The sequence below is a fragment of the Rhinatrema bivittatum genome, chromosome 10, assembly GCF_901001135.1.
Source record: "Rhinatrema bivittatum chromosome 10, aRhiBiv1.1, whole genome shotgun sequence".
In the NCBI taxonomy this organism is placed as follows: Eukaryota; Metazoa; Chordata; class Amphibia; order Gymnophiona; family Rhinatrematidae; genus Rhinatrema; species Rhinatrema bivittatum.
In genome coordinates, this window is record NC_042624.1 from 123,046,965 (window position 1) to 123,072,836 (window position 25,872).

Genomic DNA, 25,872 nt, shown 5'->3' on the forward strand with positions numbered 1-25,872 from the left:
CAACCAACATAAAGCTAAAGCAGAGCATTACCAGGAAACAAAAGCTTCTCCCCCTCCCCTGCCTGGAGCAGGCGTTAATAGCTGAGCGCAGGTAAAAGAAGTACAGAAAAGCAGAAAAAAACTGCTTTTCTGTACTTCTTACGTAAAAAAAAAAACACTTCGGCAGACCGCCGAGTTATGATCGACACCGGTAAACTTGGCATCGGTTTTCATAACCGGCCATCTGCCAGTAATGAAAATGGCTGCAGATAAACTCGACGCCGTTTACCAGCGTCGGTCTTCATAACCGGCAGCTGCGACCCCCTAATTTGGTTATAGCATGGGGCCCGCTTTCCTTGCTTTTTATTGCATCGGTCCCCAAGGTAGAAATTCTGCAGCTTGATCTGCATATCAGAAGAGTGTTATTAGCCACTTGCACAAGTCAGTGAGAGTGGCTATTAAAACTCTGGAGCTTTCTGCTTCAGAATATATCCACATTACATTATCATTTGAAGCAGCAATCCACACTTGTATCCCTTCCACACAAGAGCAGGGGATGAGGGTGACAAAGCACCTAACGGCTACAGGGAGGAGCTTACAAATTGTTATCAGAGTAAACCAGACCATGCCAGGGAACAACACCCTGGGTGATACCAAATCTGAAGTATCCCCAGCCCCCAGGCTGCCCACTTAACCCAGGCCTTTCAGACATTAACACTCATCCCTAGGGCCTCCTAGAAGACCCAATGTGCATTGCCCTGGAGCAGAGATGGGAAAACATTTTGGCTTAGGGTCACATCGTTGGGAGCCAGGTGTGGATGGAGAAAGGAAGGCAATGAGGGTTGGGGGAATCCCCCTTCAAGTCTGAGGTCTGACAGACCCCACCGAGGACTCTTTCAGCCCTTGTTGCCACGGGCCGGGACACAGGGCTGGATTGGAATCTCCTGGAGCCAGATGTGGCCCATAGGCTGTAGTTTGCTCACCTCTGCTCTACAAGGTGGGCAGCTGTGCGCTCCTCCTCCTACTCCATATCATTTCTTACAGTGTTACAGGATCTACACAAGAGAGAATCCCTGCGCCATGGAGCTTATAGTCTACTCAGGACAAGCAAATAAGAGGCTTCAGGAAATGGATCTGCCAGCAGAATATCGTCCCTGCCTCCTTTCTTCCCTATCAGTCATGTTTTAACTGATCCATAGGATGCAGTGACCTGAATATAACTGACGCTAATGGGATGGGAGTCTCGCCCACGGCCACTGCTGTACCCCCAGCCTTCTTCTGCTTCTCATTTCTAACTATAGGGCTTTTATTTCTCTTCACTCCGCGGGGTCCTTCAGGCGTTCCCCCGGGCAGCTGCCACAGCTGGCCAGGCTTCACTCCGCGGGGTCCTTCAGGCGTTCCAACGGGCAGCTGCCACAGCTGGCCAGGCTTCACTCCGCGGGGTCCTTCAGGCGTTCCCCCGGGCAGCTGCCACAGCTGGCCAGGCTTCACTCCGCGGGGTCCTTCAGGCGTTCCCCCGGGCAGCTGCCTCACAACAGACGGCTGCAGGATTCCGTCGTGACGTCACCGACATGGCCGCGCCCACCTCCGTCCGAGAGGGCGGAGCGTGGGATGAGGACCCAACTTTCCTGCACAGCTCAGCTGGGAGCCGGACGCAGCGTGCGATCCCCTGCACAGCGCAGCCCGGATCTCTACGGGGAAAGAGACCCGTGCGCAGCCCAACCGGGAGCCGTACAGGAAGAGAGACCCCTGCACACACCTGAGCCCGGATCCGTACGGAGAGAGCGAACGAGAGACCCCTGCACAGCGCTTCCCGGATCTGTAACGAGAGACAGTTGCGTAACTTAGCTCGGATCTGGTACGGAGAAAGAGACCCCTGAATAACTCAAGCGGGGTCCATATAGGAAGAGAGACCCCTGAATAGCTGAGCCCTCATCCTAACAGGGGGACAACCCAGAGCATGGAACGGCAGAAGCACTTTCTGTGAGTAGGAGCAGCTTCTCTGGGGCCCCAGTCTAATAAGATGGGTAAAAAAAAAAATGTCAGCTGAACTTCAGTGGTACATTTTCTGTACTGACCAAAAAAAAATAAAAAGGATAATTCTGGTTACAGTAAGCTAATGGTATGCTAATACATCGGGCGTTAAAGTGAGCCAACCCTAAAAAGTATGCATCGTTCTGTGTGGAAACCATCCGTGTGCACAAATCATGAGTTAAGCCTATGCACCTCATAGCTGGGCAGATACAATAAAGTGCGCTTAGCCTGGCATGCGTTTTGGATGCGCTAGGCTAGCACCCAATGCAATGAGATTGTCGTGTCCAAAATGCAAACCCAAACGAATGCGTAGCAATAGCACCCATCACATGCAAATTCCATGTACTTGAGGTTATTAACTATTACTCCTCCCCCGTGCAGGAAGTCACAGGGCACCCAACGCAGACTTTTTAATGCTGCAAATTTAACTGCAGCCTCGGAAGTGGAGTAAAGTTAATTTTCCAGTGAAGGACTCGTGAAAAATAAAAAAATTACAGTCCTTTGTGTGGCCTCCTCCTTACTATCATTGTGATACTTAAATTAACTGCTTGCAATATTGAAAAATAAAATGTATATTGGTTTGATTTAAAAAATTTTCTTAGACACCCAGCGCAAGTGGTGCTTATCTTCAGCAACCTCAGCGTGAAGAAGCAGGATAAAAAGAGAAGCTCATATTCAGCACCCGTTGCAATTATTGGTGCCTGATGCATTTGAGCGCTCTGGAGGCACAATTCTTCCCTAGTGCACCCTTTTTTTGCACAGCCCCTCGTTTAAATACTGCATCGAGTGCCCAGTGATGTGGCTAGGTGCGTGCTAGGTAAACAGGCACTCAATACGAGCTCCTGTTTTCAGCACACATCTTATTGCATTGGCCCCAGCATTGGAGAGTGACAGCTAATGCCTTGATCAACATGGGATATGCATGGAGGAGTGCTAATTTGTGCACACAGTTTAACTCACGTTTGTGCAAACATTTTGTGTGCTAAACTTGATAAAGCCAGCGTAAAGCTGTATACACATAAATGTGCACACAACTCCGTATGCCTTTTTTATTTATTCAACAAGAATTTGTATCCCAAGCTCCGGGTGGGTAACATTGGAACATACATAATTCAATTTTATTTATTTATTTATTTATAACTTTTCTATACCCACAATCATGTAAGAATACATATCACATCGGTTTACAGCGATAAAACTATTTTGTAATACCTTTACATAGAACAGGGGTTACAGCAACTGGAATTTAGGGTTATAAATATGAAACGATTAAAAAGTTAAACTGATAACATGAAGAACCATAGAACTGGTAGCAACAGAATTGTCTAAATAAAGTGTGCTGGAAAAAGGAGCTGAGAGGGCCCCATCTTCCCTGATGAATAAAGAGTTAATTCTATGGTAGTGAGCGAGAAGATATGGTTGTTTATTGTCAAGGCCCAGGAGAATGGAGTCTGTGAGCGATATTAAGAGGTAGAAGAGATATTAATAACGATTTGCGGAATCCGAATTGTGCAGGTGCAAGGATCTTTTGTTCCTCAAGGTATTCTGTGAGTTGATTATTGACGATTTTTTCCATGAGATTTGCAATAAGTGGAAGGTTAGCTATTGGGCGAAAGTTGGAGGGATCAGCTGGATTCAAGTTAGGTTTCTTTAATAATGGTTTGAGAATGGCAAATTAAAATGGACAAAACAGACACAGACAAGCTGTAAAAAAAACAATCAGGTGCCTGTCCCCGTTTGACCTTGCTGTAAATCCAGCCATGACTGTGGTCTTCATACAAACGCTAAGCCCTCCAAAAACTGAAGAGGGAGCTCAGGAGACCAGCTTTAAAGAGAGGGAGCATGGGCACAGTGCAGCTCTTTTATTCTGAATGAATGGAAAGAGATCAAAGTTAGAAACTGACCTGGAAATGTGCAGGCAGGGCTGTGGCTGATCTGATGGGAAGAGCAGATAAGGCTGCCGTTGGAGGTGTAGTGACGTGGGGCTGAGGGTGTAGAGAACCCATGTGTGGGGGTGGACCCCAAGTATTGTGCCTTGAGGTGACCTTGGCGTGTTACAGGGTGGCACTGCTTTGCCTGGCACCTGGCTGCTGTTTGCAGGAACTGCTCTGAATTTGAGAGAACTGCTGTGTCTTTCCATTGATCCCTAAGCCCATGTTGGGAGTATGGAGGTGGGCTGAGGGTACCAGCCCGCCTCTGCCACAGTCCATCGCTTTGAATGTGTCTCTAGGTCTCTCGGACAGTACCACTGATTGCACTAGCTGGGACTGTATAGCGTGCAGGGGAGGGGTGGCTGCTGACTCCTGACTCAGCAGGGATGGGGGAGGGGGAAACTGGCTGTGCAGTTATGAGAACGATAGTAACGTACAGGCCGATGCAAGAAAATGTGCAGGAGAGCTGGAGCTCCACGTTGAGCGTCTGCAGTAACGACGCACGCCCAGGCACTTCTCCCGGGCGTGCGATTTTGTATTCAAATTAGGCCACGTGCTAATAAGGAGGCATCCCTAGTGCGGCTGTCAGTGGGTCTGACAACCAATGCTTAATTTTAGTCTTTATTTAGTCTTTATTTTCCATTGTACATATGTATATAATTGCAAACGTTGTTATAATATAATTTAATGCAAACTTTCCCATGTTATCTCCCACCCCCTTTTAATACCTTGTTCGCATGTTTTAATCGTTCAATGTAAAGCGCCATGCCTGGCGCCAGTTTATGTTACAATGTGAACCGATATGATATCCTGGATGAATGTCGGTATATAACAATTTTAAATAAATAAATTATTTAATTAATTAATTTTAGCGGTGTTTGGTTTTCAAACCTAACAGCCACGGGTTCGGAAAATGGACACTGGCAAAATTGAGCGACCATTTTTGAACCCGCTGACTGGCGGGCAGATTTTTTTTTTTTTTTTTAATTTTTGGTGCTTCCGACTTTTCCCGGTGCTTTGAAGTTAACGCCTGCCCTTGGCCGCACATTTTACTTTCTGTATTTCGGGTGACTAACTAATAGGCTCATCAACATACATTTGCATGTGATGAGCGCTATTAGTTTCGGGGGAGTTAGCCCTGCGTTTTCCACGCGCTATTACCCCATGGAGAGTACAATCCAGAGAAGTGTAGAAGGCGGTCAGTAGGACACCCTCGCACATCACCTTACTCAATACGTGTGGATTTTATTTTCTCATTTCAACACCAAAGATAAGATTTAACTATTAATTCAGTCTATAGCTGATAAAGAGAGAAATGGACATGTTTTATCACACCCAACAATTAATAGTTTTATGAAACTGTTACCGTACCTTGATGGCACCTGTTTAAGTTTATATAATTTAAACCATTTAGCAAGTTTAATTTATGTGCCTCATTGTGAACCGTTGTGACGGCACCTAGCTTAACGACGGTATAGAAAAGACTTTAAATAAAATAAATGAATACAGTATAAGTGATAATAATAGCGCGTCTAAAACGCGCAGCCAAACCGGGGCTAAACGCTGCGCTCGGCCTGACTGTGAAAGGCACAGGCTGCATATTACCAATGAGACTGGAAGGGGCAGATGAGCTCAGCCAAATCCCTTGCACCTGACAAGAAGAAACATTAAGTGCGTCGCTGCCTCTGTCCGTCTGACTCCCTGGCTGTTCAAGGAACGCAGAAACTCTGTGCACGAGGAATTTTCTGCCAGCGAGCACACTGCCTCCGTCTGGAAGCTGGAGAGCGTGCCACCTCCCGGGGCTTGGAGCCCCTCACTCTGGCTTGTAGCCACTAATCTGTCCATGTCCTTTCCTGCAGCCCCCAGGACTTCCCGGCGCTGAAGAACGACTCGTTTCTGCGGGCGGCCCAAGGGCAGAAGACACACTACGTGCCCGTGTGGTGCATGAGGCAGGCAGGAAGGTACTTGCCAGGTAAGGCAGCAGCAGCAGCGACCATTCCCGCACCACCCCTCTGGCAAACGTCAGCAAAGCCTGCCGTGTGTGTGGTGCAATCGCATCAGAGCTTCTGCCGCTTGTGTTCACTGTCAGGCGAGGGGAGGGTGGCAGCCCTGGGGAAATGAGCCAGTGTGGAGGTCCCAGGGATGAACAAAAAGGGAAGGAGGAGTCTGGATGACTGAAATGAGGCTCACATATCTTAGGAGAGGGAAAATCCAAGCTTGCCGGCTGACCGCAATAAGGCTTATTTATTTGTATTGCTTTTTTCCCCCTATTTAGGATTTTTATTAATTTATTACCAGTTACACAAATCTGCCTTTAGCTCAAATGCAGTAATATTCACATTTCCCCTGTAAACAGCATCCATCAGATAAACCAACATGAAACACATTCCAAAGCACACATTCCGGTTCGTACCTTGGATCAGTCCAGACGAGTGGGGTTTGCATCCCTACCAGCAGCTGGAGGCAGAACACAAAACTTTGAGGCTCTGCTACATAACCCAATGTGCCACCTGCAGTCCCTTCTGTCTCCAGCAGATGGAGGCAGAACACACAACTTTGAGGCTCTGCTACATAACCCAATGTGCCACCTGCAGTCCCTTCTGTCTCCAGCAGATGGAGGCAGAACACACAACTTTGAGGCTCTGCTACACAAGTTTCCTACTGTTCTTGTTTTCTATTGTTCTATGTACGGCCTACGAGCAAAGTTAATGTTTACTGTAAACCGAGGCGATCTGTATCTCATACAGGAACCGCGGTACATAAAATCTAATAAATAACCCAATGTGCCACGGGCAGTCCCTTCTGTCTCCAGCAGATGGAAGAGGTGCAAATCTGCAGGCTGGAGTTTTGATAGATTAAAAAGGAAGGAAGCCAGTCGATTCCTGGAAGGCTCCCCGAGGTGTTGGGTTCCTTCATGGACCATCCCTCGGGTTGGTGAGCCCCGAGCTAGCTCAGCCCTTATCGGTTGGGGGGTGAGAAGCAGGGGCCCTGGTTCCCTCCCCCCCCCAGAGCCTGCGCTCCCTCCGCATCCAGAAGCAGGGAAGTAGTTATTTTCTTGTGCGTTCCTTGTTTGCTGCTTATTTCTTTTATTTGGTGTCTGAGTCTTTTAAAAAAAAAAAAAAAAAAAAAAAAGAGTAAAGAAGAAAATGCTGGGAAGGGAGCTGCTGAGGTGCTGATTGGCAGTGCTGCCGAGTGAGTGAGGGCAAAAACCTCCCGAAGGTCAGGCCGGGGGCTCACTTAGCATCGGGGGTGCACTGCCAGCGGTGTTTGTTCAGGGGCAGGAGCTATTTTTAGGTCCGACCATGTTTCAGGCCGATGCCCGCTCAGCGCGGGAAACGTTGCCACGGCTGCAATTTGGGAGGCGTTCGCCTCAATTCAACTGCGTTTTGCGTGGATTGTTCCTCAGGAGGGGCTGGGATTTCTGCGGGCCCAGCGGGGGGTGGTCAAACCACGAGGTCGGCCAGACCGGTGCTGCAGGCCCCAGGGGGAGGGAGGGGGGGGTCAGAAGCACTGCAGCCATTTTGAGAGCACATGGCAGGAGCCAGGAGGCTGCTTCAGAGCCTCGGGATGCACCTCCATCAATTTAAGTCCTGCTGGTAGCAGGGAAGGGATGGGGGCCAGGGGGATGATGGGCAGGATCAGTTCTCTTCAGATTCGGAGTATTTTTCAGTAGATTTTGTCCTGCTCCTTCACAAGGCCTATTTGGCTAAGGAGGAGGCAGGGTCCAGGCGACCACTTCCCAGGAAGCCTCAGCTGGGGAAAGCAGGCAGGCTGTTGCGGGATCCTTCAGCTCCTTGGTCTAGGATGGTCCACGGTTGACAGCGAGGACACATCGGAGGAGTTGGATGGGCCCGATCAGAGGCAGAGTACTGCGCTGGACCCAGACAAGGATCCAGTCGGTGATTTAGTGGATCCTATGTAGGATGTGCATAAGGTGACGACCCTTAGGTGGTTCGGTTGTTCCATAGGGAGGAGCTAGGTCTGCTGTTTCCTCCGGTGGTGGAAGAATTGGACAAAGAAGAGGTGAACCCAGTCCTAGAGGGACTGCGGGGACCTCCTAAGGCATTTCCTTTGAACAAGAAGGCGAAGAAGCTAGTGGAGTGGGAGTCTCCTGAGGCGGGGCTGAAGGTAAGTTAAGCTATATCCCTTGCGGAAGAAACCTTGGAGCCCTGGAAGATTCCCAAGGTGGATGCGGCGTTGTCCACAGTGACCAAGAAGACAACCATCCCAGTGGCAGGCAGGGCTTTTCCTAATTTGTCCAGAAACCTGGAGTAGGAAAGGTCTTCTGGGGGATATGAGTGTTCTGGAGGGGTGTCTGTTACAATTCCTGTTGATCCCTCTTTGACGTCTGGAGGTGATGGAACAGTGATCCAGGACTACAATGATGAAAGTGGTGTCTGGAAGAGGAGTCCTCAGAAACCTGGGAGAAGAGGACTTCTAGTGCATATACTCAGAGTGGCTAGAGGCTGCTGCATGCAAATGCTGTGGGCTACAACAGAGGTGGGCAACTCTGGTCCTTGAAGACTGAAAACCAGTCACGGTTTCAGGATATCCCTAATGAATATGCATAAGAGAGATTTGTGTGCAGTTGGCCTCAGTTGTATGCGAATCTCTCTCATGCATTTTCATTAGGGATATCCTCCAAACCTAACTCCTTTGCGGCTCTCAAGGACTGGAATTGCCCACCTCTGGGGTAGAAGTGCCTTGCAGGGATTCTGATGGAGAATCCACATGTATTGGAAATTCTAGGGTTCCCTATCATGGAAGTAAAGATTACATCTTGGAAATGAAATGTTGTAAGGTATCCTCTTTATCTTTAGCCACTAATGAGGTAAAGAATCTTTTTACCAACTTTGCTACTTGATAAATTGGCTGACATGTCCTGTGACCTGGTGTGGGTGGTGGAACATCATCTTCTGATACGAGAATGGAAATTGCACATCTTCTGGGCTTTGTAGAATTTGAAATGAAGGTTTACTGTAAATATGAGGCACTAGAGAGCAAATACGATCTGGTGTTTCTAGATGCAGTCCTTGTGACAACAATTTCATTGGCAAGAGTGCTTTAGTAACTGGTGATGGAGGGTGGATCCTATCCTCTTCTGCTCCTGTTAAGAGCTTGCTTTCCCCAGTATATAGCCTCATAGGAGGATTTGCAGTATGATGCATTGATGCTTCCAGTGGTTTAATGGGCAGAGGTGTTGAAGCTCAGTGCATTGAGGACTTTTGTGTCAATGTCTTATGCATAAAGAGTGCTGGGGTGTTGTGCTTTGACAGTGCTGCTACAGCTTTGTGCTTGGATGGTGTGCACCAAAGGTACTCTGTAAGTTGATGGCACCAGTGCACTTGAGCCGCTGTGCTTCTTCAGCACTCTATAGTTGGGGGTTCAGCAGAGTGGTGCCTCCTATTCTTTGACACACAGTGGCTATGTTTGTTCAACTTCTGAGGATTTGATTTGTTCCACCAACGGAGGAATATTTTAGAGGAGCTAGTGCTCGACTATATTCCCAGTAAGTCAGACAAGGCTGCATTTTGGGAAGAGGATTGACTGCAGCTTCAATGGGACTTGCACAATTGCACTATTTTCCTGGCTCTGGACCTTTGTGTTTGCAGGTATATGTGCCCACAGTTGTAACAATTTGCTTGGTCATGATCTGGGCCCAAGCAACGGTAGCAGAGTTCATGTCCATCTATAATTGGCATTTTCTCGTCACAAATACAATTTATAAACATACTTACTGTGGCAATTTTCTTTAAGAAACAGACTGTTGTAAAAGTATATGTCCATGCTAGTGCTCGAATGAAAAAAAGACTGAAGGGGCCCACAAAGCAACGCCTGAGTGGGAATTCCTGCACATGCTCAGTAGAGCATAAAGCTCCAGTAGTATGAGAGGCCCATTTAGTGCCACTGGATTATGTCACCCACATTATGGGTAATTCAGCCCTGCTTATGGGGGGGGGGAAGCACTTTTTTGCTCAGTATACTATATCAAGGTGTGGAATCTGTGCCAGAGGGCATGATTAAGGCGAGTCGCATAGCGGATTTTAAAGAGGTTTGGACACTAAAGTCCATAGCACTTTATTAGCCAAGTAGACTAAAGAAAGCTATTGCTATCCCTGGGAATAAACAACAGGAATGAGATCTATTTTATGGGCTCTGCCGGGTCCTTGTGGCCTGGATTGGCCATTGTTGAAGATAGGATGCTGCGGTCGATGACTTTTATCTTCTTGTAGTTCCCTATCTGCAGTGGGAGATGGGCAGGTTCTTAATGCAACGTATTCACCTTCTCACCTGTACCTTTCAGAGTTCCAGGAGACGAGGGCTGGGCAGGATTTCTTCCTCACCTGTCGAACACCAGAAATCTGCTGTGAGCTGACACTGCAGGTGAGCTTTTTGTTAGTAAGAACAGTTCGTGGGTTTGGGTTTTCTGGGCAGGTCAGCTGTAGTAGGATAAAGTTTCACAAGTCTCCTGGATGTAGTCTCTTACAGGCTGAGCACCTGCTGTCCTATTTAAATGATCTGCCGTGCTACGCAGGATGCGCATCCTTGGCATTGCGCCCGTAGGAGACATGGCTGGGCGCCTGCGACTGACCTAAGCTCCCTTCCCCCCCCCTCAGAAGGCTGTCCTGAAAGGGGATTGGTCCTTTCCGCTTACAAATGTCAGCAAAAAGGACCAATCAGGAACAGCCCTGCCGGAGGAGGGTTCCTGGCTGGGAGGGATAAGATTTGCAGTCGGGCAAGGATGGTTTTAGGGTAAGGACCTCAGAGTCCCAAATTCAGATATTGGACGCCCCGCGTCCGACCCGGACCGTTGGGCCCATTGGGCAGACCTTGGAGGTGGTCAGAGCATTTAAAAAAAAATTGTTTTTATTTTTTTACCTTTCTCCTTTTTCTGTTCTTCCGACTTAATATCGCCAGGATATTAAGTCGGAGGAACTACAGAAAAGCAGTATTTTCTACTTTTCTGTACACTTTTTGGGCTCCTCCAAAATTAACGCCTGCTCAGAGCAATTGTTAATTTTGGAGAGTAAAAATGTGCGCGTCTGATGTACATTTTTTTTTTTGCATTGTTCCATTCCCCTTATCATTTTGGTAGCCCTTCTCTGTACCTTCTCCATCACAATTATATCTTTTTTGAGATGCGGCGACCAGAATTGTACACAGTATTCAAGGTGCGGTCTCACCATGGAGCGATACAGAGGCATTATGACATTTTCTGTTTTATTCACCATTCCCTTTCTAATAATTCCTAACTTTCTGTTTGCTTTTTTGACTGCCGCAGCACACTGAGCCGACAATTTCAATGTGTTATCCACTATGACACCTAGATCTTTCTTGGGTTGTAGCACCTAATATGGAACCCAACATCGTGTAATTATAACATGGGTTATTTTTCCCTATATGCATCACCTTGCACTTATCCACATTAAATTTCATCTGCCATTTGGATGCCCAATTTTCCAGTCTCACAAGGTCTTCCTGCAATTTATCACAATCTGCTTGTGATTTAACTACTCTGAACAATTTTGTCTCATCTGCAAATTTGATTATCTCACTCGTTGTATCTCTTTCCAGATCATTTATAAATATATTGAAAAGTAAGGGTCCCAATACAGATCCCTGAGGCCCTCCACTGTCCACTCCCTTCCACTGAGAAAATTAGTATTTTCTCTGACTTAGTGTAGACAGATGGACTCAGCATCCCACCCACGGCTGCCATCATTCATGGAATACTCGGGTGACATCCCTGAGAGCGAGATAATCACAGGTAAGCCAAGCTTTCCCTCCAGTTAGGACATCCAACCTACTGGGTCTCAACGTTTCTCGGTTGAGGGCACTGGCGGTCTCCAGCTATAACCAACTCAACCAGTTCAAGTTAATCAAGTTATTCAGTCACACTATATCCACAATTGCTTTTCAAGGAGAATACTGAAGAACTGCACTTCCTGCAGGGGTATATGTACTGGGACTGACGTCAGATTGAAATTGGATCAGTCTCCAACTGCTATCAGGAGTGCACTATACCCACTGATCCTGAGTCCATCTGTCTACACTAAGGAAAATGAAGTTATCAGGTAAGTAATTTCTCCAGTCCTTGATATATAAGGGAGAGGTGAAAAGCCAAAGGGGGGAGATAGATAAGATAAAGGGAGAACATGGGATTTGTGAAGAAGAGCGTTGGTGAAAGACAGAAATGTTAATTAAGTTCTTGTGCTTGGTATTTACAGAAAAGGGGGAAGGTGTTGAATCTAAGGTAGGAAACAGCACTGAGAAATGTAAAATGGTTACAAGAGAAATTACAGAGGAGCAGCTTCTTGAGGTACTTGGCCTAGAATGGATGAGGCCATGAGACTCCGTGATGTGCTCCCCAAGATACTGAAAGAGCTGAAAAACGTGCCTCCTCGCTGCTCTGTTCAACCTCTCCTTGAAGGTGGATGGAGGGGTCTCGAAAGACTAGAGAAGAGCAGATGTAATCCTGATACAGAAAAGTGGGAACAAGGAGGAGACAGCAAACTACAGAGCAGTTAGTGCGCCTTCCAAACTCTGGAAATAGCACTAATAGAACAGATAGTGCAGGACTTAATCCAAGCAGAATACAGGAGCCAGGAAACATGGTTTCACCCAAGGAAGATGCTGTCATACAAAACCAACTGAGCTCCCCTCTCTCTAACCCTAGTGAGACCCCTGGGTTCCGTTCTGGAGGCCAGATCTATGAGGACACTGAGAGGATGGAAACGGTCAAGAGCCTGTCACACAAACCCTGCCCAGAGGCTTAAGAAACTCAAAACATTCCTGCTAGAGGAAAGATGACTAAGCAGGGCCATAATAGAAACTTTGAAATATTTGACTTCAGTAAACTATAGGAAGGTGACGTCTTTGTTCTCATAGGGGCTCTGCCAGCTGAAATCTTACTTTTATCAATTTTTAAGCATTTCATGTCTGAGGCCATGGTGCTCTCTCTGTCTTCCTTCTGTGAACACCGAACCCCACAACCTAAGTCCGGCTTAGGGTTGGCCTTCCTAAAACAGTGCAGGTGCAGTCTCCTCTGGCTCTGACTATGGTCACCTCTGTATTTTGTTTATTATTTTTCAGCCCCTGAGACGGTTTCCCCTTGATGCAGCTATCATCTTCTCGGATATCCTGGTCATCCCCCAGGTAAGGCTTATAGAGAGTGGGTACCGCACTCAGCAGCCATGGTTCTCAATGGCTTATACTCTACTTCACTATTCAAAATTGTTTTATGAATTCTCTCACTGGCTTCTCTTCTGCTACCTTTACAGCAGGGATTATCTGAGGAGATGTATTGACAAGTCTGCTAAGCAGCTACATCCTCAAAACACTCCTGCAGGCACAGGCCTGCAGCACCTGAAATTGCGAACCAGCTACAGTTCCCTTCACAGCTATTTCTAACACAATGCCAGACGTTGTCTCAGTGCTCAGCTCTGTCAGAGATCTCCAATCCCTGCCTGAGAGATGCCCATGGGGCTCAGCAAACGTCTGGAAGATTCTGTAGGGTAGACATTTCTTCAAAGAAGGGGAGATGACAGCATAGAAGAAAGAAATGTGCCAGAATTAAAGAGAGCCTGAGACTAGCACAGAGGATCATTAGCTGTGAGGGAGTGAGAGGTAAAGCCTGGGATAAGCACAGAGGATCCTTAGCTGTGGGAAGGAGTGAGGGGTAAAGCCTGGGATAAGCACAGAGGATCCTTAGCTGTGGGAAGGAGTGAGGGGTAAAGCCTGGGATAAGCACAGAGGATCCTTAGCTGTGAGGGAGTGAGGGGTAAAGCCTGGGATAAGCACAGAGGATCCTTAGCTGTGAGGGAGTGAGGGATAAAGCCTGGGATAAGCACAGAGGATCCTTAGCTGTGGGAGGGAGTGAGGGGTAAAGCCTGGGATAAGCACAGAGGATCCTTAGCTGTGGGAGGGAGTGAGGGGTAAAGCCTGGGATAAGCACAGAGGATCCTTAGCTGTGGGAGGGAGTGAGGGGTAAAGCCTGGGATAAGCACAGAAGATCCTTAGGTGTGGGAGGGAGTGAGGGGTAAAGCCTGGGATAAGCACAGAAGATCCTTAGCTGTGGGAGGGAGTGAGGGAGGGGTAAAGCCTGGGATAAGCACAGAAGATCCTTAGCTGTGGGAGGGAGTGAGGGAGGGGTAAAGCCTGGGATAAGCACAGAGGATCCTTAGCTGTGGGAGGGAGTGAGAGATAAAGCCTGGGATAAGCATAGAAGATCCTTAGCTGTGGGAGGGAGTGAGGGGTAAAGCCTGGGATAAGCACAGAGGATCCTTAGCTGTGGGAGGGAGGGAGGGGTAAAGCCTGGGATAAGCACAGAGGATCCTTAGCTGTGGGAGGGAGTGAGAGATAAAGCCTGGGATAAGCACAGAGGATATAAAGGGAAAATGTAAAGTCAGTAGACTTTGCGATCTCAAATTAGGAATGCTCCGGTCAGGTGTGCCTGGAGGTCATTATTTGCAGTCATTTTTTCCCTTTCTTTGTGTTGGGAAGAGGAGAATGGGAAGTGGTTTCTTCTGAATGGCTTTACCATCTCTCCCAGGCTCTGGGCATGGAGGTGACCATGGTACCGGGCAAGGGCCCATTGTTTCCAGAGCCCCTAAAGGAGGTGGAGGACCTACTGCGACTGCGGAAGAAGGTGGATGTGAACGTGGAGCTTGGCTACGTCTTCAGCGCCATCACACTGACACGGCACCGGCTGGAGGGCAGCGTGCCTCTCATTGGCTTCTCCGGAGCGCCTGTGAATATCCCTGCATGCCAACAGATTACTTATGACATCTGCTAGGGCTGCATCCTGTCAGACCCTCAGATTTCTCATTATGATACCCACGAAGGTCATGCCTTTTCTCTCTCACGCCCTGCGAGGCTGCATCCTGTCAGACCCTCAGATTTCTCATTATGATACCCACTAAGGTCAGGCCTTTTCTCTCTCACGCCCTGCGAGGCTGCATCCTGTCAGACCCTCAGATTTCTCATTATGATACCCACTAAGGTCATGCCTTTTCTCTCTCACGCCCTGCGAGGCGGCATCCTGTCAGACCCTCAGATTTCTCATTATGATACCCACTAAGGTCATGTCTTTTCTCTCTCACGCCCTGCGAGGCTGCATCCTGTCAGACCCTCAGATTTCTCATTATGATACCCACTAAGGTCATGCCTTTTCTCTCTCACACCCTGCGAGGCTGCATCCTGTCAGACCCTCAGATTTCTCATTATGATACCCACTAAGGTCATGCCTTTTCTCTCTCACACCCTGCGAGGCTGCATCCTGTCAGACCCTCAGATTTCTCATTATGATACCCACTAAGGTCATGCCTTTTCTCTCTCACGCCCTGCGAGGCTGCATCCTGTCAGACCCTCAGATTTCTCATTATGATACCCACTAAGGTCATGCCTTTTCTCTCTCACGCCCTGCGAGGCTGCATCCTGTCAGACCCTCAGATTTCTCATTATGATAGACACTAAGGTCAGGCCTTTTCTCTCTCACGCCCTGCGAGGCTGCATCCTGTCAGACCCTCAGATTTCTCATTATGATAGACACTAAGGTCATGCCTTTTCTCTCTCACGCCCTGCGAGGCTGCATCCTGTCAGACCCTCAGATTTCTCATTATGATACCCACTAAGGTCAGGCCTTTTCTCTCTCACACCCTGCGAGGCTGCATCCTGTCAGACCCTCAGATTTCTCATTATGATACCCACTAAGGTCATGCCTTTTCTCTCTCACACCCTGCGAGGCTGCATCCTGTCAGACCCTCAGATTTCTCATTATGATACCCACTAAGGTCATGCCTTTTCTCTCTCACGCCCTGCGAGGCTGCATCCTGTCAGACCCTCAGATTTCTCATTATGATACCCACTAAGGTCATGCCTTTTCTCTCTCACGCCCTGCGAGGCTGCATCCTGTCAGACCCTCAGATTTCTCATTATGATACCCACTAAGGTCATGTCTTTTCTCTCTCACGCCCTGCGAGGCTGCATCCTGTCAGACCCTCAGATTTCTCATTATGATACTCACTAAGGTCATGCCTTTTCTCGCTCACGCCCTGCGAGGCTGCATCCTGTCAGACCCTCAGATTTCTCATTATGATAGACACTAAGGTCAGGCCTTTTCTCTCTCACACCCTGCGAGGCTGCATCCTGTCAGACCCTCAGATTTCTCATTATGATACCCACTAAGGTCATGCCTTTTCTCTCTCACGCCCTGCGAGGCTGCATCCTGTCAGACCCTCAGATTTCTCATTATGATAGACACTAAGGTCATGCCTTTTCTCTCTCACGCCCTGCGAGGCTGCATCCTGTCAGACCCTCAGATTTCTCATTATGATACCCACTAAGGTCATGCCTTTTCTCTCTCACGCCCTGCGAGGCTGCATCCTGTCAGACCCTCAGATTTCTCATTATGATAGCCACTAAGGTCATGCCTTTTCTCTCTCACGCCCTGCGAGGCTGCATCCTGTCAGACCCTCAGATTTCTCATTATGATAGCCACTAAGGTCATGCCTTTTCTCTCTCACGCCCTGCGAGGCTGCATCCTGTCAGACCCTCAGATTTCTCATTATGATAGCCACTAAGGTCATGCCTTTTCTCTCTCACGCCCTGCGAGGCTGCATCCTGTCAGACCCTCAGATTTCTCATTATGATACCCACTAAGGTCATGCCTTTTCTCTCTCACGCCCTGCGAGGCTGCATCCTGTCAGACCCTCAGATTTCTCATTATGATACCCACTAAGGTCATGCCTTTTCTCTCTCACGCCCTGCGAGGCTGCATCCTGTCAGACCCTCAGATTTCTCATTATGATACCCACGAAGGTCATGCCTTTTCTCTCTCACACCCTGCGAGGCTGCATCCTGTCAGACCCTCAGATTTCTCATTATGATACCCACTAAGGTCATGCCTTTTCTCTCACACCCTGCGAGGCTGCATCCTGTCAGACCCTCAGATTTCTCATTATGATACCCACTAAGGTCATGCCTTTTCTCTCTCACACCCTGCAAGGCTGCATCCTGTCAGACCCTCAGATTTCTCATTATGATACCCACTAAGGTCATGTCTTTTCTCTCTCACGCCCTGCGAGGCTGCATCCTGTCAGACCCTCAGATTTCTCATTATGATAGCCACTAAGGTCATGCCTTTTCTCTCTCACACCCTGCGAGGCTGTATCCTGCTGTGCTCCTGCAGATTGCTCATTCTGACATCCACCGGGGCTGTGTCCTTTTCTCTGCAACCCCGCAAATTCCAGGCTGTGCTGGTTCTGGGCAGAAGAACTGCTGCCGTTGCACAGTGACAGGTGAGCTGAGGAGGGTGTGGAAATGCTTTGATCTGATAGGCGTCTTCTTCTGCCTTTGCCACCAGTGGACGCTGATGACTTACATGATCGAAGGGAGTGGATCTAGCACTATGTCCAAAGCCAAACGCTGGCTATACCAGCACGTGGATGCAAGCCACCGGCTGCTGCGCCTTTTGACAGACGTCATCGTGGATTATATGGTGGGACAAGTGAAAGCTGGGGCACAGGTATGAGAGAAATTCAGCTGCTGGGCAGGTGCATCAGTCCGCTGTAAGTCACTGGGATCCCTCCGAGGCCACGGCCCATTCTTACTCTGGGAATGCTGCATCCCTTAGCCTGGCCGCTCTTCTCTGGGAAAGCTGAGGGAGGGCTGACTCTTTATTTTATTCACTGCATCTCAAGAAATATATAGCAGGACTAGAAAGGGGACAGAGAAGGGCGATGGAACGAAGGCTAAAGAAGTGAGGGTACTTCAGCTTGAGGCGAGAGATGATACAGAGCTATAACATGAGTGGAATGGGGAAATACAAATCCGTTATTTATGCTTTCAAAAAGTACAGAGGTCAGGGGACATGTCTTGAAGTTACTGGGTAATACATTTAAGACAAATAAGAGAAAATCATTTTTGCTCGACAATATACACTGGAAATTGTTGCTGAAAGTTGTGGTAAAAGCTGTTAATGTAGCTGGGTTTAAAAAACGTTTGGACAAATTTCTGGAGGAAAAGAGCACAAACCATTAAGGTGGACTTGGGGAAATCCACTTTTTATTTTTTTTATATACTGACATTCGATCTCAATCGAGATTATCACACCGGTTTACATTCAGGTACTGCAGGTATTTCTCTATCCCCAGAGGGCTTACAATCTGTTTTGTACCTGAGGCAATGGAGACTGGATAGGCCTTTTCTGCATCATTACTATATTTTGGCCTTGCCCTTTTTTCTTCCGACCTGGAACTGGCTTCATTCACTGCTTTCTGGAGTTATTTCCCCCTCTGTTTTTCTTCTCCCATCTCAAGCCAGCTATTTGAAAGCTGCCTAACATGGGCCCTACCGTGCTGTCACTGAGATTCCCTCCCCACCATCTCCGGCTCTAACACTCAGTAAATGACAGGGAAAGACCTAAAGGGCCCAGCAAAAGATTTAGGGTTTGACTGCCACTCCATGCAGGTTAATAGTGCCATACTAGGTCAGTCTGAAGATCCCTGCAGCCTAGGCACCTGTCTCTGACACTGGCTATTCCCAAAAAAGCAGATCCAGTTTCTTGCTGCTCACTCCCTATGACAAGTGGAGGGTCTCCTTGGGTCCCTAGTTATTTATGGACTTTCCCTCCAAGAATTTGCCTCGCTATACTAGACGCCTTGACCACATCCTCCTGCAAAAAATTCACAGTTTGAAAATGTGTTTTAAATTTTCAATCTGCTCTCTCTCATCGTCCAGGGTTATTTGAATGGGTATCTACCTGTTTCACTCTGCTTACGATTTTGTAGACCTCTATCCCATCCCTGAGTCAGGCTGGGCAGCACTGACCTGTTACAACTCCTTAGCCATTTTGGTCGCCCTTCTCTGTATCTTTTCCAGTTCCACTAGATCCTTTTAAAGATGTGGTAACCAGACCTGCACACAGTATGCAAGGTATGGCTGTACCATGGCTCTCTGCACAGGCTGTTCTCCATTCTCTTCTGAATATTGGATGCCACAACACACGGTGTCTACAGTGACTCCAAGATCCTTTTCCTGGGTGGCTACTTCTACTGCAGAGCCCATCACTGTGCATCTAAAATTAGGATTATTTTTCCCTACGTGCATTACCCCTATGCATCCTGTTTAGGGTTATAATTATCACTCCTTACAGGTTGCTCCCATGCAGAAATGTTACACCTAAAGTTACCCCGGTTTGTTATTTCTATCCTGTAGCCCGGGGTGTTCAAACCAGTCCTCAGGCACCCACTCCCAGTCAGTCGGGTTTTCTGAATATGCATGAGAAATATTTGCATCCATAGGAGGTAGCGCTTGCAAACAGATCTCATGCATACTCAGCCTGGCTTGGGGGCTCAATAGGGATCCTCTGAGTCTACCCCATATTTATCCAGCCCGTAGCCTGAGAATTGCACCCAGGTCCCTCTGCGCTTGCTGTTGAGCTACCACGTGGGCCCCAGGAGAGGAGCTCTTTAATTATGGTAACTAATGTTTTTGGACTGCAGGCTCTCCAGGTGTTTGAGTCTCATGCTGGCTGTTTGGGGCCTGCACAGTTTGCAGAGTTCTCCCTGCCGTACCTGCGGGAGATTTCCAGGAAAGTGAAAGAGCAGCTGAAGAACGAGTCCCTGGAACCAGTGCCCATGGTAAGAGCTAGAGAGGAGAGCGGGGTAGGGATAGGAAGAGGAGAGAACAGAAGCAGGGACAGTTCTGGGAAATGAGATGGGGGAGGGCATGCTGGTGATTTTGTTCATTTGATTTTCTCTGTAATTGACTGCCTGGGGGCCACAAGCAGAAGGTGGCCTGGGTTTGTTTGGTTTTTTGGACCCAGGAATCAAGCCCCCGATCTCTGCCAGATGATACTGAATGTGCTGTGCACTATTTCTCCTGATCTGTGTCTAATGCTGCAAGCTTTAACAGCTGACAGCGGATGGGAGCGCTTCCCCTGTATTGGCTCAGTGCTAGTGAGTTTTATGCCTGCACCGTGTATCCTGGCGATAACAATCCCCTGATCCTCCAGGGACTGGGGAGGTGATAGCAGCTGTGCGCGCACAATTTCACACATCATCAGGCGCAGTAAAGAAAAAGGGGAGTTGCTTGGACACACTTGTACATTGGTTATAGCAGTATTTTTCCACCACTGGTCCCAGGCATCATTTTTAGTGGTCTGGGGCATGGCAGTCATTGCAGGAGGAAGCAGACTTCTGTTGCATCTGCACAGGTACCAGCTTCACCTGATTGCTTGCAGCCATGAGTGGGACACTCTCTCTGGACTAAACTGACAAGGCAGCAGCTTCAGTCCAGGCCCCACAGCACTGCACACTGCTGCTCAGGAGCAGCTCTCCCGCTTTTCAGTACTGTTGCTACTAAATAGCTGATGGGGCCGACCTCGGGCGCAGCTGAGCCCTAGTTTCCTGTACGTACCTCCGATCAGTCCAAACCCCTGGGTTCTGCCTCCCCTCCAGCAGATGGAGACAGAGAAAGTTTTACTGCCACTGCCACATAACCCGAGGTGCCACCTGCAGCCCCTCATGGAGGAGGTGCAAAACCTGCAGTTCTGAACTTCTGGAAAAACGTTTTGGGTTTTTTTTTAATTAGGAAACGTTTTTCCCAGGGATTTCCCTCCTAGGAGGTTGGCAAGTCCTGGTGAGACCATCCCGCCTAGTAGTAAGGATGGACGAGCAGGGGTTGCAAAAATGTTTCCACCTGCTGGCAGGGAGGCAGAACCCAGCTGCCTGGACTGATCCGTGGTACTACAGGAACGAAAATTAGCAGGTAAGAACCAATTGTCCTGTTTCCCCCACTATGGTTCTCTACATAAGAGAAGAAATGCAATAGTTTGCTGGCTGTGAAGCCCTACCAGGCCTCTTAAAGGGGTAACATCCACCCCACTGCCACCAATGGAAGTAGTTCTAACTCCAGAAAGATTTGTTTACCTCCCCCACTCTGGGTGCAAGCAGCAGAACTATTTTTCATTATTGTAATTAAAACATTATGGAGTGGAAAGACTCCTGAAAAGCAGGGGGGGTGTAGCCTGCTCCTCCCCCCCCCCCCCCCCTCTCCACACTCACCTTAGCGGCAGGAGGGACCTCCTTCCCCCACTCTACCTGCCAGTAGGTTCCTAGCAGTTTAGGGGGTCAGCCAAATGGTTCCTGGCACAAAAAGATTGAGAAACACTAACTGAGATGAGTTAGTACCTGCTGGCTGTATAATTTCTGGCCGGGATTGCCACAGACAGGTCGAGGCAGTGCCTCATTCAACTTGCAGGCGTTTCTCCACAGCTAGAGGGGGCAGGGAAGGGAGATAGGTGTGTGATCTATGGAGACATTTGGCTACTCTTGGCTTTTTGACAGTCCTGGTGCACCTTGGTACTTCTAGTGCTGATTGGGAAATGGCAGAACTAAGATTACACTGCCTATATGTGGAAATGAAAACTCAAAATGCCAAAAATCTCCCTCCAGAAGGCACATATCACATCGAGTCCAAGTCAGAGCCCTACTGAACCTAGGGAGGGATTCCCTCTATCCCCCTCCTCACTATATGCAGTCACTGATTGTCCAGACCTTGTCCCCACCTCACTGGCAGAGCATTGCCAACTCCCCAAACCCTGCCCCCACTTCACTATGTGTAGTGTGACTGGCACCCAGACTCCATCCCCTATCCCCGCCTCACTGCTTGCACTCCCTGTGTGCACTACCCATGATAACCCCCTGCTCTTGCTCTTTGCAGATTGTTTTTGCTAAGGATGGACACTATGCCCTGGAAGACCTCTCGCGATCAGACTATGATGTGGTGGGGTTGGACTGGACTATCTCTCCCCTAACAGCCCGGTAAAGCCTATTAATGCCTGCATCGCAGAGTTCTGAGATCTCCATCCCTCTCCCTACCTCCGAACCAGTGGTAAAACCCATCCAAAGGCAGGGAAATTCTGTGACGTGTAGGAAGTGCGTAACCGAGATGTGTGGTAGAGCGCGCACACTGAGCTCGGTGCAGAAAACGGACGAGAGAGCTCAGCTTCCATACGTGGCAGTAGAGTGGATGAGACAATAGACAGGGAAATACTGTGAAGTGTAGGAAGTGCGTAACCGAGATGTGTGGTAGAGCGTGCACACTGAGCTCGGTGCAGAAAACGGACGAGAGAGCTCAGCTTCCATACGTGGCAGTAGAGTGGATGAGACGATAGACAGGGGCAGAGCTGAAGAGGGGCAGATTCAGTTCCCATAGAGAAAGAAGGGTGGAGCTGGACAGGACAGGGAGGAAGAGGGGCACAGCTCAGTTACTATACCGGCTACGCAGGGGCGAGACCATTTTCCTCTGAGAAACCTCTAGGACAGAGCCTCTCTCATTTCCAATGTTAAAGTTCTTCCTCGTGTCTCCCCTAAATCACCTAAGCTTCGCTGTGTGCAGTACTCGAAATACAAACTGGAAGCAGGAATCCGATCTGACTTAATCATAGAATAGCATTTAAAGAGTCTTCATGCTTCCTCCCTCACCTTCTTTAAATCCCATCTAAAAACCCACCCTTTTGAGGCTACTTTTTTTTTTGTAATGAATATTTTATTAAAATATAACATTTACAACCAGCAAACAAAAATCCATAAACCATCATTTGCTACACAACAACCCACTCAGCTTAATAATAATAATGCTGGAATTACGTATTCCTAGAACACAATCTGATACCCCCAGCCCTCCCCCTATTATATCACATGGGAAGAGTAAAATAAACATTAGCAAGATGGTAGACCAGTGTTAATAGTGCTTGATACAGTAATGTTAATTAAGGGTATAAATATCAATGAAATAAAAGTATTCAAGAATTACACCACCACATATACTCCAAATTACCTCACAAATCTGCTTCACTTTTTTGAAGGAGTTAATAAACATGTGGATAAAGGTGAACTGGTAGAATTGGTGTTATTTGGATTTTCAGAAGGCATTTGACAAAGTTCCTCATGAGAAGCTTCTAAGAAAAGTAAAAAGTCATGGGATAGGAGGTGATGTCCTTTCGTGGATTACAAACTGGTTAAAAGGCAGGAAACAGAGAGTAGGATTAAATGGGCAATTTTCTCAGTGGAAAAGGGTAAACAGTGGAGTGCCTCAGGGATCTGTACTTGGACCGGTGCTTTTCAATATATTTATATAAATGATCTGGAAAGGAATACGACGAGTGAGGTAATCAAATTTGCAGATGATACAAAATTATTCAGAGTAGTTAAATCACAAGCAGATTGTGATAAATTGCAGGAGGACCTTGGAAGACTGGAAGATTGGGCATCCAAATGGCAGACGAAATTTAATGTGGATAAGTGCAAGGTGATGCATATAGGAAAAAATAACTTATGCTATAGTTACACGATGTTAGGTTCCATATTAGGAGCTACCACCCAGGAAAGAGATCTAGGCGTCATAGTGGATAACACATTGAAATCGTCGGTTTTGTTTTTGTACATTCCTGGGAAAAATAAAAACAGAGGTCCCTAGCTGTTTGCCATTTAACTCATCCTGCATCTTAAGTTACAGGCAGGCTTTACGATCAGTACTTACAGCTGAGATTATTAAAAGTAGGAAGTGGCCCTCTTTAAAATGAAGCAGCACTGATTTCGAGGGCTATAACTGCTATAAACCAGTGTGGTGATGGCAATTGTTTATTGGCCTTCTCACTCATATGTTTCTTTTTCATTTATTACTTTGCAAGGTTGGCTTTTGGCACCTTTTCTGTTGGACTCTCCTTTTGTTTGTGGGCTATAATTGTAGCACTTTTTTCCACAATAATAGATTTTTATCTGAAAATGATTTTAATTGTATTTTCTTTTTTCTGTTTCAAGTGTGTATGTGACGTAGTAGTTGAAAAAATACATTAAAAGCTGCCCCCTCTTATCTGGTTGTGTTGCAGAGAACAGACAGGAAATCGAGTTGCGCTGCAGGGGAACATGGATCCATGTGCGCTGTATGCACCCAAGGTAAGGAGCCTGCACTGTACAGCATTATTCCTTCTTGTATAAATACCGTTCATTGGAGATCTGACGAAGGGGTCTGTATGACTATGGATGACATTACCCTGCCCAGTCTCATTCCAGCTGGTTTCTGGCTTGCCCTTCACCACTTGTGCCAAGCTGTACTTTCACATGCTCTGTGCTTTCTGGAATTCTGTTTACTGGTGTACACCATCATCTTTAGCTCAGTCCTGCATTACTGTAATAAAAGGTAGCACAAGCTGCACACATCCAGATTGATAGGAAGACGGGCAGAATCTGCTAGTTACCATTTCCTGCAGCATCTAGCAAGACCAGGAGTAGAGACTTCTGCAGTGACAAAAAGCAGGTCTTTAGCCATAAAAATATAGTATTTGGAGTTTTATGTCTAACTGCTCTGTGATTTCCAAGCTTTAAAATTCAGTTGAGTGTAAACTCATTGTTAAGATTAATTGCATATGGGAGAGGGCTGCTGAAGCTCTGCCTATGAACTCTGTTCATGCCGTGGTCCAGCTGCAATCCACAGGGCATCAGCAGAGGCAACAGGCAGCACCGTCTATTGTTCAGATGTGACCCACTTTACATGGAACGTCTCCTTTCAATCACAGGAGAGGATCGGCGAGATTGTGAAGAAGATGATTGAAGAATTTGGCACACAAGGGTACATTGCTAACTTGGGGCATGGTCTCTACCCCGATATAGATCCAGAGCACGTGGGGGCCTTTGTGGAAGCTGTACATAAGCACTCTCGCAACCTGAAGGAGCAGACCTGGACTGGACATCTGGAAAACAGCCTCTGAGCTGGGTATGGCCTGCCCAGGCCTCAAGAGTCACACAGGGGTCCAGTAACAATGACTTCTTATCCACTATAATTGCAGTGGGTGAGAGCTTGGGTAGTGGTTATGTTTTGATTAATCTACTAACCAGACCGGGTTCTGGCTCTGGAGCCATCACACCTCTTGTTCTCCAGGTATAACAAGTAGCAAAGAGGGAGCAAATATTGCAGGGGATTGGACACATTTCAGACAGTAATAAAGGCCCTGGGTGGTAGCAACGTTGCATGTCCCTGTACTGTTGGAGAAACAGCTAGTAACTATTGCTAGACATGCAGCAGAGAGAGAGTGTGTAACAATGTGAGAAAGGATAAATAATAGATCATGTTCCTGTCCACAAACTGGCACACGTAGTGCTGCAGAATGTGGCAACCGAATAGTAAGAGGGAATAATCATGGGCCAGCTCGGTCACTATCACTTATCCATCCTAACAGTAGATCCCACCTTTAAAAGGTTGAGAGAAACCAAAGCAGAAAGCACTGAATAATTAAGATGTGTAGGAAGGGGCTTTACTGTCCTTCCAGCTGGAAACCTTTTTTAAAAGGTATCTGCTCTACCCAGCTACGACATGGGCTTTTCTTTTAACAAATTGTACTCTTCAGCATAAAGACTTGATCTTGGTTAAAACCTGCCTCTTGGTGGCTACTGCTGGAGCCTGTGCTTTGAAACCCTCTCCCTCTGAATACTCAGCTCAAAATCCTACTCCTGACTTTGCCTAAAGACTTGCTTGACTATTAAACATCATGTAAACCAGTGTCTGTGGTAGAAGTTTCTGTGCACATCTCAGAAATGTCATTCTTCTGACTGCTATGCCACATGCAAGTGAAAGTTAGGCTCTTTGTGCTGCTCTTGCACAGTAGACCTAGGCGCTGACAGGTGAGACTGGAGAATTTTTACACACACTACACCAAAAGGCTGATACATGTACACTTGTCACCTTTCTTTACTAAGAGAGAGTACATTTACTTGGAATAAAGAGGAATATTACATAAGAAAATTATTCCTTACCTGCTAACTTTCGTTCCTGTAGTACCACGGATCAGTGGAAGGGGGACACAACCCACTGACTGGACTGATCTGGGGACGTACAGGGAGATCCTGTTTTTCACTAGGGTCACTTC

At 47.5% G+C, this 25,872-nt stretch overlaps 1 protein-coding gene across 2 annotated transcripts; it reads left to right on the forward strand.

Moving 5' to 3' along the window:
• The first annotated feature begins 1,554 nt into the window (after positions 1-1,554).
• UROD (uroporphyrinogen decarboxylase) lies at positions 1,555-25,505 on the forward strand. Of its 2 annotated transcripts, XM_029618052.1 has the most exons (10): positions 1,556-1,962; positions 5,804-5,916; positions 10,249-10,328; positions 13,038-13,100; positions 14,497-14,694; positions 17,308-17,469; positions 19,448-19,585; positions 21,669-21,769; positions 23,839-23,905; positions 24,526-25,505. In XM_029618052.1, exons 1-10 carry the CDS (start codon positions 1,940-1,942, stop codon positions 24,715-24,717), a joined length of 1,137 nt encoding a protein of 378 aa, XP_029473912.1. In that variant the 5' UTR covers positions 1,556-1,939; the 3' UTR covers positions 24,718-25,505. The 2 variants fall into 2 exon arrangements, with proteins under 2 accessions (XP_029473913.1, XP_029473912.1); XM_029618053.1 differs by lacking the exon at positions 14,497-14,694 and having other exon boundaries at positions 1,555-1,962.
• Positions 25,506-25,872: the final 367 nt, after the last annotated feature.

Coding starts and splice junctions, on each gene's coding strand:
- UROD (XM_029618052.1), top strand. CDS start 1,940: ATGGAACGGCAGAAGCACTTTCT. Junction 10,329..13,037: donor GCTGTGAGCTGACACTGCAG/GTGAGCTTTTTG, acceptor ATTATTTTTCAG/CCCCTGAGACGGTTTCCCCT. Junction 13,101..14,496: donor ATATCCTGGTCATCCCCCAG/GTAAGGCTTATA, acceptor CATCTCTCCCAG/GCTCTGGGCATGGAGGTGAC.